Genomic DNA, 12855 nt, shown 5'->3' on the forward strand with positions numbered 1-12855 from the left:
TCTCAATTCTAACCTCTGAGACACGTTTGAGAAAGTGCCTGAGGTGGAACGCACCAGGCGCGGTCCGGCCACCAGTGACTCCCAGCGGCCGCACAGGGCGCTGCGCCCCTCTCGCCCTGGCCTCCCCCGCCCGGCGTCCGCCCTGCCGCCCCCGCGCCGCCTCCTGAGCCAGGGCTGGAGGCGGATTCCTGTCCGGGTTTTCAGAGCGCCTTTCCGAAATCTCCTCCCCGCCCAGAAAGGGAGAGAGATCCCAGGCGCAATCGCTCCCCGGAGCGGCCGAGGGGCGCGCGGGGAGAGGCCTGCGCCGGGGTACTTTCAAACTGAGGCGCGCGCACACACTCACACCCACCCATCCACCCACCCACCTATACACACACGCGACACAGACACATACACACACGATCACACACACACGCACACACACTCACTCTCTCTCACACACACACACACATACACACACGCCCATTTATATAGGCGGCGGCAGTGGCCAGGGCGGCGGCAACGGGCTCAGAAGCGATGGAGCTGAGCCGACTGACCCCGGTTGGGAGCAAGTGAAGAGGACCCAAGCACAGCTCGAGATTTCTTTGCCCAGCGCTTGTCATCTTTCCTAGACAGCCGTGCTCCCGGAGGTCAGACTAAGCTGTGAAGAGGAGCAAGAGGAGGAGGCCAGGTGAGCAGAGGAGCCCTCAGCGTCTCTGGACTGCCCAGATCGATCCTTGCCGGACTCCTGCCCTCTCCTTGCTCAGGTGGGCGCGCCAGGTCCCTAGCTCACAAGGGACGCTCAGAGGAGAACGGAAAGTCGCGGCCCGGTTGCGCGGGATGCCTTTCGCCAAGCGGATCGTGGAGCCGCAGTGGCTTTGCCGGCAGCGGCGCCCGGCGCCCGGCCCAGATGAGGACACGAGTGGAGGCAGCGTTGAGCCGCCGCCGCCCCTGCAGCCGCCTGGCCGGCGGGAAGAGGCCGAGGCAACGGAGCCAGACGAGCCTCCTCGTGTACCTCCTGCGCCTCTCCCACTGCCACCACCTCCACCGCCGTCTATGCCGGCGCCAGCAGAGCAGGATCAGCAGCCACCCAGCGAAGCGCGCGAGGCCGGGGAGGAGAGCGTGGCGGGGGTCCCGGAGGCAGCATCGGCCACAGGCGAGGCGTCTGAGGCTGCAGCCGAGGCTGTGCTACTTATGCTAGACCTGTGCGCGGTCAGCAACGCTGCGCTGGCCAGGGTCCTCCGGCAGCTCTCAGACGTGGCCCGGCACGCGTGCAGCCTCTTCCAGGAGCTCGAGAGCGACATCCAGCTTACTCACCACCGCGTCTGGGCGCTGCAGGGCAAGCTCGGCAGCGTGCAGCGCGTCCTCAACACGTTGGACCCCAAGCAGGAGGCAGTGCGTGAGTACCAGCGCCGTCCATCCTCTAGGGTGCTAGGCTCCAGCGCCGCACCCTCTTACTGTCCCCACTCGCCACAATCCCAGCCCCGAGGCGCCACGCCTGCTGCAACTTGCACCTTACTCTTGCCTTCCCTCTCTTCTTCCACCTTGAGATCCACCCTAGTCATCCCGGATTGAGTAGCTGGGGTGGCCCCTGACCAATGGAGGGATGCAGGTGTGGAGGGCAGAAAGTTAAAAGGACAGCTTCTGAACTCATAGACATCCCTGGCATTGAGAACAGGAAGGTAGAGAACATTTAGGAGGGCAGACAGGAGGCAGAGAAGGTCTGTCATTTACCACTGGGACAAACATGCCTTTCATGTCCTTGGGAAGGAGGGGGTACAACTCCTGTAGCTTCCAGGAGCCCACCACCAGGTTTTACCTTTGGGGGCTTCAAAGTAGTGGGTGTCCTTTTAAGATGTCCATGGGAGACAAGGTGTTTTGTCACACTTGCTGTGGCCTCGGGTGCCCGGGACTCGTGCCTTTGGAAGGTGTGTGACCTAGTCCAGCATCATTGGCTGGCTGCCTAGAATGAACTCCACTGTGCTCTACTGAGAACCCTGGGAGCAGGGAAGGCCTTGGTGAAGGATTGGAAGGAAGGAATGCCTGGGCCTTGGGGAGATAAACAGGATCCTTGAGTGTCTTTTCTGCCCCGGGTTAGTTACCTAGGGCTCTTAACGTATGCCTCTTTGGATTATCTGTCTTCTGAGCATCCCCAGGTTCTTCTTCCTCTTTCTTAGTGCCTTTTTGCACAAATCCAGACTTAGGTCTGAGCCAGTCCAGCCAGGCAGGTTGCAGTGAGAGGGCGAGGAAGGAGATCTAGAAGACCCCTGCACATCTTTACTGCACATTGACTTTACCCTTGCAGCACCGTAGACCTCCTGATAAGTAGTCTCTGTTAACTATTCTCTAAGGGGGCATGCAGTCCTCCTCCCACTGGTGCATGGCCTCCCAAACCTGGCACCCCAAATCTGGCAGCGACAGACTCATTTAGAAAATGACCCAGGCTGTGGACTAAGTATGCAGGTCCTTTGGTTCCTAGTTCAGCTAAGATGCTCTGGGGGAAGGTGATGTCAGCGGTTCTGACTTACATAAGAAGCCTTTTCTGTTGCTGCAGCAGCTGCTTTGGTGTGAGGTGGTCACTGAGTGAGCCAGACAGAGGAGCTTCGACAGCATGCTTCTCAGGGGGATTTCCCTCTACTTCTGTCGGGCAGTTCGGCCCAGCTTCTTGGCCTGGCCTGCAGGCTTAGGCATTCCTTTCCCTCACCCCTTCCTCCCTAGAAGAACCCTTTGAACCCTGCCCTAGGAATTCACTGCTTTTCTACAATAACAATAATAATAAGCATAATGAATAAATGATGTGCCCGATCACTTTTCGCAGCTATAAAAGACCTGGAGTTGGGTTAATGACTAGTTGTTTAAAAGGGCAATTCCAGGGATGAGTTCTGGAAAGAATTAGGATTGCCCTAGGCCAAGTTGTATTTTACTTTTGGGACTGGAAACGAGCGTTTTAATTCTGCCTCCTTTTTTACCCCAAACCACCCAGCAGGGACAGGCCCTTCACTTTCAACAGTGCGCTGATATTTGGGTAGTTCTGTTGTTGTTAGTGGTGGTGGTGGTGGTGGTGGTGGTGTGTGTGTGTGTGTATGTGTGTGTGTGTTTAGGGAGTGGTGACTTCAAAAGAACTGGAGGGAAGTTCTGCAGACAGTTGAATGGGGCAAATATTTTCTACGTGCACGTGTGACACAGACATACTTCTTCAAAATTTACACTGCCAAAGTGGAATGTATTCTCCTCACTACCCTTTCTATTAGTAGTGGCATTCGGTGGTTAATTTAATCTCGATAGTCATTTTCACTATCAGAGTATAAATGAATGGAAGATAGAGATAGGGGGATCATTAGTGTGTTGGCGCAGTTGATGACTATATTCTCTATTAATGTATATTTACACATAAATAAATAAAGATAGGGCCACAGGAAAGGTCTTAAAGTAGATCGTTTAAAATACTTTCTTCTAAAATGTTTCATTTATTATTATTGTTGTTGTTGTTGTTGTTGTTGTTGGTGGTGGTGGTGGTGGTGGTGGTGGTGGTGTGCATGATATGGGTAGGGCCCATGGAAGTCAGAGGATAACTTTGTGGATACATCTTTCTCCTAACACTGTGTAGGTTCCAGGGGTGAAACTTAGGTCACCTAGGCTTGCTCCTTGAATGCCTTTACCCACAGAACCATCTTACTAGTCCTCCTCTTAAATTTTTTTTCTAAAATGTCTCAGTGTTTGGTACCCTGATTTCTCTCTCCTCTCATCCATTTAGATGCAGGACAGTATTGTACTGTCCTTGCTTGGCGTCATAACTTTCAGGAGGAAAGGCACACTATTTTGCATCATAGTTTGACTTTCCCAGAATTCAGAACCCCCAGACAAGGGTGTCCATGCTAGTAGTTTGAGAGCAGGTCCCAGGAGTCACATGGACTGAGTGGGAAAGTCAAACAGGAGAAAGAGAAGCTGATAGTTTCATGAGACTGATTACCACGGACCCTTTTGAGTCAAGCGAGCCGAAGACCTTTGACTCACATACCGTCTCAGCTGTGTGGTTTCCTTGGGGGAGGGGAGAGTGGAGAGATTGGAATCTCTGTGCTGATTCTCCCTTGCAGGATGGACAGTAGCACCTGAGCCAGCCCAGTTTATGATTTCAGCGTGCACCTGGAGTCACATAGTTGTGAAAAGCCTGTGGCATGCACATGTGTGTCTGCAGGGGTTCTCCTGAGAAGGCAGGGGGACTGATTAGACCTTACTGGCATCAACTATATTATGAATCTCCCTTTAAGACCCACTCCAGCCTTCGAGTATTTTCAAAGGGAGAAGACTTCCTCCCCTTGGTTGTCTGTGCTTCTATATCCCCACTTAGTTTTTCTACCCAGATAACCAGGCCTCACATTCTTCCTGCTCTTTCCTAAGAGAGCTGCTTCCTGTTGCCCTGACTCATGGTAGGGAACACTTTGGTGAATGGCCTGATCTGATCTACACTTCACGGAAGTTACTTTTGAGGCAAGTTTGGGCTAGTAAAGTAGTCAGACAGTGCAACTAGTCTTGGGACTAGAAATAAAGAGGAAGTGGTTAGACCTCAATTCATTTTGGAAATATAACTGATAGGGCTTACTGAGTAGATTAGGTACAGGGTATGAGAAGAGGTCATTTAGATGTCAGACTTGTAGTTTCCTTTGTGTAGATAATTCATAGACAGTGATGACATTTACAGACACACAGAAGGCTAGTGGGAGAGTGGACATTCTATTCTAAAGGGAATTTGATCCGTAGTTTACTACTAGAGGCCTGTTAAGTTTGAGGTGTCTGGTGAGTGTTGAAAGTGATGAATTAGATGTGTGAGTTGAGAGCATAAGAGAAAGGCTCAAGCTTTGGGAATGAAGATGTGAGACAGAAAGACTATGGACAATGGAGACAGTATGGAAAAGGAGACTGGGACTTGCAGAAAGCAGAAAGGTACTAATTGTTAGGCGTGCTTGGATTTTCACAGAAGGGAGGAAATTAGTATGAAAGCCTAGGGGAGCCCAACTTTGAGTTTCATAGGGAAAGAGGAAGAATTCAAACAAACAATTAGTCTAGAAGAGTTGGTTGTGGTGGTTCACAGTGGTGTAAATTGTAGCCCTTGGGAAGCAGAGGCAGGAAACCTTGAGTAAGTACTACATTACACACACACACACACACACACACACACACACACACACACGCACGCACCCACACACCCACGAATGCACATACATTCAGAGAGACAGACAGACAGACAGACAGACAGATACACACACACACACACACACACAGATCCTGCTTCTCAAAACAAACAAAACATCACTAAGTATTAGTCAGTAGTAGAGTACATGTTTAGCATGTGCAAAGCACTGGGTTTGTTGCCAGTACTGAGGGTTAAAAAAATCTAGACTAAAAATCAGGCCAGGGTGATATGGTAGAAGCAAGAAGAAGGGATTACAACCGTGTGTGTGTGTGGGGGGGGTACATGCTTAGCATGTGTCTAAGAAGGGGTAGAGATAGAACAGGATGGGTGGAAGAAGAAATGGCAGTGACTGATGACTCTTGTAAGGAGTTCTGCTCTGAAGGGAAATAGAGAACTGGAGCAGAGGCTACATGAAAATACGGCATGGAAGGAAAACTTCTTCAAAGATATCAGCATGTTGTGCATGCTTGGTTTCCAAGGAGAATCGGAAATTGGTGCTGGGAAAGCAATCTGAACAGTTCTGAAGTCGGAGAAGCAGAGATGGGGTAAGATTAAAATACCATTTGAAGGGAAAGCGGCAGATCCAGGCAGAGAGACAGGTGAGCTGGTGGACTGACAGAGGTGAAGGTGGAGCTGGGTGTTTCCCCTTGCCATTTAAAAAAATGACATCTATTTTCTCTATGAAGTAAGTGGTGAGATCATCAGCTGAGAGGGTGTTGGCAACTCGAGGAGAGGAGGTAAGGTGTTAATAAGCTGTCTCAGGGGAACGTGGAGGCAGTAAGGAAGTGTAGTGGGATTAGCTGGCTGTGTGGAGAGCCTTCTGAGATTTATGGTCATAAACTTGAAGCGAGTCCAGCTTTTCAGTCACTAACACCTGAGGCTTTGGAATTACTTCATGGGACTCAAGGCCAACCGTTCAGCCTTAGACATTTCTTGTTGTTGGCCTTTTGGATACTGCTAATTACGTTTAGTTACTGAGTTTTTAAGTCGAATTTGCTTGATGCCTGACATTCCTGTGTTTAAAAAGAGGCATGCAGATTCTAAGTGTTCATGTTGGTGAATTTTCACAAAATAGATAACTCAAGGAAAAACTACTCAGATCAAGAGACAAAAACATTGTTGAGCTCTCTACCAGTCATCATTCATCTCCTCAGGGAATCTATGTAAGTGTGCACACACACACACACCCCTTTTACTGTCTACATTATTCATTCATCATTGCACTGGTAAGGGTCTTCCATGTTTTTTGCATATATAATAGATTGCTCATCGTCATTGCTGAGTTTTTTTTTTACCATATGCCTTCTGTATTTTTAGTTTTTTAAAATACGGGATCATGTATCCTAGGGTAGCCTGGAACCCTCTATGTAGCTAAGGATGACTTGAATTTCCTGATCCTTCTCCCACTCCACCTCTGCAGCTGGGATTAAAGCTACCATAGCTGGCTTTATACTACGCTGGGGAACAACCCCAGAGTTTAGTTCCTGCTAGGCAAGCACTCTACCAACTGAATTACTTCTCCAACCACTTTACATGCCTTTTGTTGAACATATTTATATCCCATTGGTTGGTATGCATCTAAAAGTGGAATTGCTGGTTCGGGGGGGGGGGGAATGCTTGCTTTTAATATATGCCCTTGATGGTTTTCTACCTCGTTGTATCACTTTACACTGCCAGGGATTTTAGATGATCTGCATCTTCATGAGCACTGAATTTTTTTTTTTTTAGATAACAGCTACACTGTCAATAAATGTGATAAAACTGCATAGTAATTCCGAGCTGAGTGTTGAATAGCTGGTGAACGCCTCTTTGTGTGCGTTTAAAATCCAATTTGGACATCCCTTTTTCTGAATTACTAGTTCAAGACCTATACTTACACTCCACTCATTTTTTTCTTTTACTTCATTTTAAATAAAGTCTTTGGTTCCTCTTCCTTATTGTCTTTTCTGAATATTTTACACCTGATCTTAGCCAAAAGGCCAAGAATCGATCTCTGAATATTTTAAAATATATTTTGTGAATGAGTTATTGATCATTTCTAGGTACTGCGCAATGTCATGTCTTCCAGGGGTTTGAATTTTGATGTTCTTAGTGTTATAATTTGATGAGCAGAAGTTTATGTTTTTTTGTTGTCCAGTTTATCAAGGATCTTTTTCTTTGTAGCAAGTTTCTTGTTTCTCTTTTGTTTATTCTTAAAGAAATTCTTCATTGACCCTTGGACCATGAAGAGATCCCCTGAGTTCTAAAGTTTATTTTGCCTTCGCAGTTTAGATGTATTATTCATTTGGCATGGATTTTTTTGAGACAGGTCTATGTAGGTAGTCCTTGTTGTCCTGGAACTTGCTATGTAGAATAGGCTGGCCTCAAACTCACAGAGAGTTCTTCCTGCTTCAAGCTCTGGACTGCTGGCATTAAAGGCATGTGCCACCACACTGGGCTTGGAATGTGTCTTTATAAATGATGGGAGGCAGGAGACAAGATGATTTTCTGCACATAGATGCATAGTTACTATTTGAAATTTACCATTTATCTATGTATGACCATGGGTGCGTGGATGCCTTAGAGTACACATGAAGGTCAGAGGACAAGTTGCAGTCCTCTTCTTCCACCATGTGAGATGCTTGCATGTAACTCAGGCTATCAGGCTTGGCAGCATGCACCTTTACCTTGACCTTCTGAGCTATCTCACTGGCTCTCACTTTATATCTTAGCTATCACTTCTGAGTCTTACTATTTGTCAGCTTCTGCTCTAAGTACGATGCAGGCATTATCTTATTTAATCTCCATACCTCTCCTACTTCTTATGGCACACTCTTCCTGAGACTTTTTTGTTTAGCAAGTGGAACAGGTTTCCCCCTTCCATATAGGGAAAGAAAGCCAGAAGGGCCATCCAGTTAATGTCCCCAAGGCAGCACTAAAAAAAAAAAAAAATAGAACTGAGCAATAGTTGCCCATAGTTATCATGGAGCTGATGATGACATAGCCTATATTTGCTGCTCTTTCTCCCCACTTTCACTTTATCACTTCCTTATCTTCAATTAAAATTACTTGGTTGAGAAATATCTCAGGAGGCCTAAACCAGGACAACCGGCTGGATCTCTTTTTCTTTGTAGTGCTAGAGACTGAACTCAAAGCCTCACTGTGCATCATCCTAAGATCTGTTGGATCTTTAATCAATGAGAGCAGGCTCTAGGGCTGGGGTAGAGGTGGTGCATTTCATTCTTTTTCCTTGAAATATTTTATACAGAATTATAGATTAGATACATCCCTGGCCCTTGCTAGAACATTTTGCAGTGGGTCTGGAAGTAGCTGCTATTACTAGTGACTGCACCACAGTTGGAAACTCTTGGGAGAAGAAACTCAAGTCTATGTGGACAAAGGATCTCTTAATGGTTCTTCAACCAGCCAGCCTCTGAATATGCTGGTTATGGCCATGAGGAATGCCAGTGATGCTCCTAGGACAGTGATTCTCAACCTGTAGTTCAGCACTCCTTTGAGAGTCACATATTGGATATCCTGAATATCAAATCTTTACATTACGATTTATAACAGTAGCTAAATTACAGTTATGAAGTCGCAAAAAAAGATGGTTGGGAGTCACCACATCAGGGACTGTATTAAATGGTCTCAGCATTACGGAGGTTGAGAACCACTGTCCTAGGGTATCCACACTCCCTATTTAAAAAGCATGGTTTCAGCCAAAGAAGATATGGAGACTGCTAAGTCCTGAAAGAGCTACAGAAGTTAATACATTTGGGGGAGGAATTATTTGGGGCTGGCATGGTATCATTGATCATGAGTTTGCTATGATAATATATTTCTCCTCATTTTGTCTATCCTACCTACAGCTCATTACAATCCCCTTTGCCAGCCTACTGTGTCTTTTTGGATGTTTTGGTAGCTGTGGTTGAGTTTCCTTTCTTCCTGGCTCTGCCAAGTGAGTTTCTCTGAGGCAATAAGAGTTCCCAACTGCTCCATTCACAGCTGCTTTTCAACTTGTCCCAGAATGATGGAGAAGAAAACAATTTCTCAAAGGTTAAAAATTCATGACTATAATTTCCTAATAACCACTAACAACACAACACATTTTTCCTAGACTTTTTCCATTGTACTGGGTTGGACATTTTTTTGTTTGCTTTTGAGACAGTTTCTCTCTACATAGCCCTGGCTGTTCTAGAATTAATTCACTAAGTAGACATGGTTGGCCTTGAACTCAGAGTTCTGCATGCCTTTATATCCCGTGCTGGAATTAAAGGTGTGTGCCACCACACCTGGCTTACATTTTATTTTAGGGTTTTGGGGAGGTTTATTTGATAGCACATGATATAAAGTTGTGGCATTTTTCCAAAAGAAGGGAATAAAATGGTTCAAAGATATTAAAAATAAAATTATAAGTCTCTTTGGCATGAAGTTATTGTACAGATTAATTAATAAATGTGTGTTTGCAACAAAGAGAATGTTTGGGTTCCAGTTAGCAGATGACCACTCTCATCACCAATTTCTATCTGAAATTGTTTATTGAGATTGGGATTTCTGCAGTTTAGTTTGGTTTCAAATTTTCAAGGTCAGGAAAATGACCTTGAATACCTAATCCTCTTCAATCTCCCTCTGGAGTGTTAATGTGACAGGCATGTACCACCAAACCAGACCCTAGACTCAGTTTTTAAATCTACTTTGCTTAGGAAATATTTGAGATGCTGATGGACTGATAGGTGAAAAAAAAATACTCGAAGAGGACTTTTCTGAGGAAGTCATTATCAAAGTGAAACATCCATGTAGGTGTCTAAAATGTCTTCAATCTTACAGCTTTTAATTTACCTTAACCATTGTGACATATGAAGTCACTCTGTTGTCTTACATTATCCCCTCAGTCATGAGGACTGGCCCTTTGAAGTTCTAGAATCAGTGAGAATTTTAAACAAATCTTGATTTGCTACTGAAGCTTACTTTCTTTTTTACACCGTTAAAAACATCATGGGGCAAGGCTGGAAAGAATTCTCAATGGGTAGAGTTGCTTACCATGTAAGCCAGAGGACCCGAGTTCCATCCCTAGAACTCATATAAAGGGCTGGATGTGGTGGCATATGATTAGGAGCTAAGCATTGGGAAGTTAGAGACTGGAGCCAATGAGCCTAGCTTATTATGTGAGCTTCAGGCCTATGAGAGAAACTGTCTCAATAGAACAAAACAGGTAGATGCCTCTTGAAGAACAATGCCTGAGCTTGACCTCTGGCCTCCACATATCTGCTTATTCTTGTGTACACACACACACACACACACACACACACACACACACACACACACCTCTGCACCCACACAAATACACACATGATAAACACACACAAATCATGGAGCTCAACGATTTATGTACCATTCTAATTTTTATAACAAAAGCGTAACTAAGCACAAAACAACAATTAGGAAACTTACTGAACATGGTTTTTGTATCTATAATCCTTTATGAACTGCATCAAAATAAAATTAGTGAGGTTGACATGAGTTTTGAATGTAAGAACTTCATTCTAGGTTTAAAATCTGTTGAAACAACATTTCAATTCATACTCCACTGGACTATAAATCCAGAGGTCAGAGACCCTGTGTAGCTCATCTTTATGAACAACTGAAAGGGACACGGTCAGTTTCTGTCTCTCCTTTAATGTCCATCTCTCAGCCGTTAATGAGAACGAGGAGGTTTCAGTTTACTAAGCAAATTATCTGTGGATGTGGGCATACAAATTCTGAAAAAGCACTTAATTATTAAGTGTCTATGGTCCTTGAAGAGAAATAAGCCAAGAGTAAATAACTTGCCAGACATGGTAGTACATGTCTGTAATCTAGTTTTCAGGGGGCGGAGGCTGGAAGATTTGACTTTGAAGCTGGCTTGGACTGTGAGGTGAGTCTATCTCTGTCTCTGTCTCTGTCTCTGTCTCTGTCTCTGTCTGTCTGTCTGTTGTCTCTCTCTCTCTCTCTCTCTCTCTCACACACACACACACACACACATACATAGTTAATGTTAATTGAATAAGAATCATGAAATTTGGGGATCTTACATTTTGGAAAAAAAATCAACTTCCCATCCACAGCAGGACTCTTAAAGATGTCCCAAATGGTGATTCCTGTAAGACCCTGGCATTAGGGAGTGGCCAACCTCTTCTTGTTATTGTCCGATGCTTCTCATGCTCATAAGGTGCTTATTTATACTGGTATCACATTTTTTTTTTGGTAATGATAGACTTTTGTCCTAGTTCTGGTACTGAAGCTGTGTAGCATCTACTTTTTTTTTTTTTTTTTTTGGTTCTTTTTTTTCGGAGCTGGGGACCGAACCCAGGGCCTTGCGCTTGCTAGGTAAGCGCTCTACCACTGAGCTAAATCCCCAGCCCCATAGCATCTACTTTTAATCTCTTTTCCCTTCTCTGGAAGTAGCTGCAGGTTTACTGCTATGATTTATCCTAAGTGATCTTCATTCCAGGTTAGATAACTTCGGTTACTTAGATCTCCCAGTGAAGTTTTCTAGTCCCGTTTTCCTGGTTGCTATCTGTCACAGGCACAGGATGTGATGAAACTCATTTTTTCTATTTCTATGACTGTGACTGTCATAATAGGACTAAGATGACCTTTATTTTAACCATCACATGGTGCTGTTGATTTACTATTGCTATTATGCCCCAGTAACTTCCCTTCTTTAGGGTGGTACATTTTAAACTTGAAATTTCCTTAGTTCTATATATAGTTGATAGTTTGAACTTAAATTTTGTGAGACTGTTCTGTTGTCTTTGTTAAATTGAATATTGCTTGCTTTGCTCTTTCATTTCTAATCAGTGGTGATGGTTTAATATCTTGATTCAATGTGTCACCTACTGCCCACAGCGTTTTAGTCTTTGCAGACACTGTAAACATGATTCTATGACATCACCCTCATCTCTGATAAAATTACTGCTCAGATGGACTCAAGACCAGAGCTCACTGGCAGGCAGTACTAGCAATGTCCTTCTAAGTTGACATCTATTAATCAACATTCCTTGGGTGCCATTGTTGCAAAAGCCACAAATGTACTCCCTACCTTTCCATTCTAACCACATTTCTCCACCCTGCCCATAAGATCTATCTTTTTGAGCGATTGTCAATGGTTTGCTGAAATCAAGATACCATATGTCTGTAGCATTCCTTTGATCTCCTCGTCTAATAGCCCTATTCAAAAAGCAATAAGGTTAATATGGCTGAAATTGGGCCTATTAATAGCAATCAGAAGGGCCATTTTCATTTTTTTGTGTCTAATAGATTAATAGTTTGTTTTGACAAAACAGCTTTGTCATCTTGGCTGTGAAATGACAGCATTATAAGATTGCAAGGGGACTCTTGGGGATCTGCAGCTCATTTCTCAGGCTCAAGAATACCTTGTTTGTGAAAAGCCAGGCATTACAATTTTGTCTCTTCCCTTCTTTTAGGGTACTTGACGAGGGCCTTATGTCCCCATTCTTTGTTCCCTAAGACAATATTGAGTATTCAGGACCTTTGAAGAGTCCTTAAGCTCAGTTTGAGGGAGGCTGGTGAGTATCTGGTGAGCCAGGAAAGTGGGAACATTTGTGGTGAAGGAGTATGATGGATTCTAAAGTTGGACTATGTGGTTTCTGATGTTGTCTGCACTGTCTTGGCATAGTAGGATTTTCCCTCTGCTATGGAGTGGA

At 44.9% G+C, this 12855-nt stretch overlaps 1 protein-coding gene across 2 annotated transcripts in view; it reads left to right on the forward strand.

The window, feature by feature from the left end:
• The first annotated feature begins 433 nt into the window (after nt 1–433).
• Nhs (NHS actin remodeling regulator) overlaps nt 434–12855 on the forward strand; it is a 339645-nt gene continuing 327223 nt past the window's right edge. For both annotated transcript variants that reach the window (NM_001414726.1, NM_001191733.1), the window contains exon 1: nt 434–1378. In NM_001414726.1, coding sequence (NP_001401655.1) covers nt 820–1378 — 559 coding nt within the window. In that variant the 5' untranslated portion in view covers nt 434–819. The remainder of the gene's footprint in view (nt 1379–12855) is intronic.

The sequence above is a fragment of the Rattus norvegicus genome, chromosome X (assembly GCF_036323735.1).
Source record: "Rattus norvegicus strain BN/NHsdMcwi chromosome X, GRCr8, whole genome shotgun sequence".
Taxonomy (NCBI): Eukaryota; Metazoa; Chordata; class Mammalia; order Rodentia; family Muridae; genus Rattus; species Rattus norvegicus.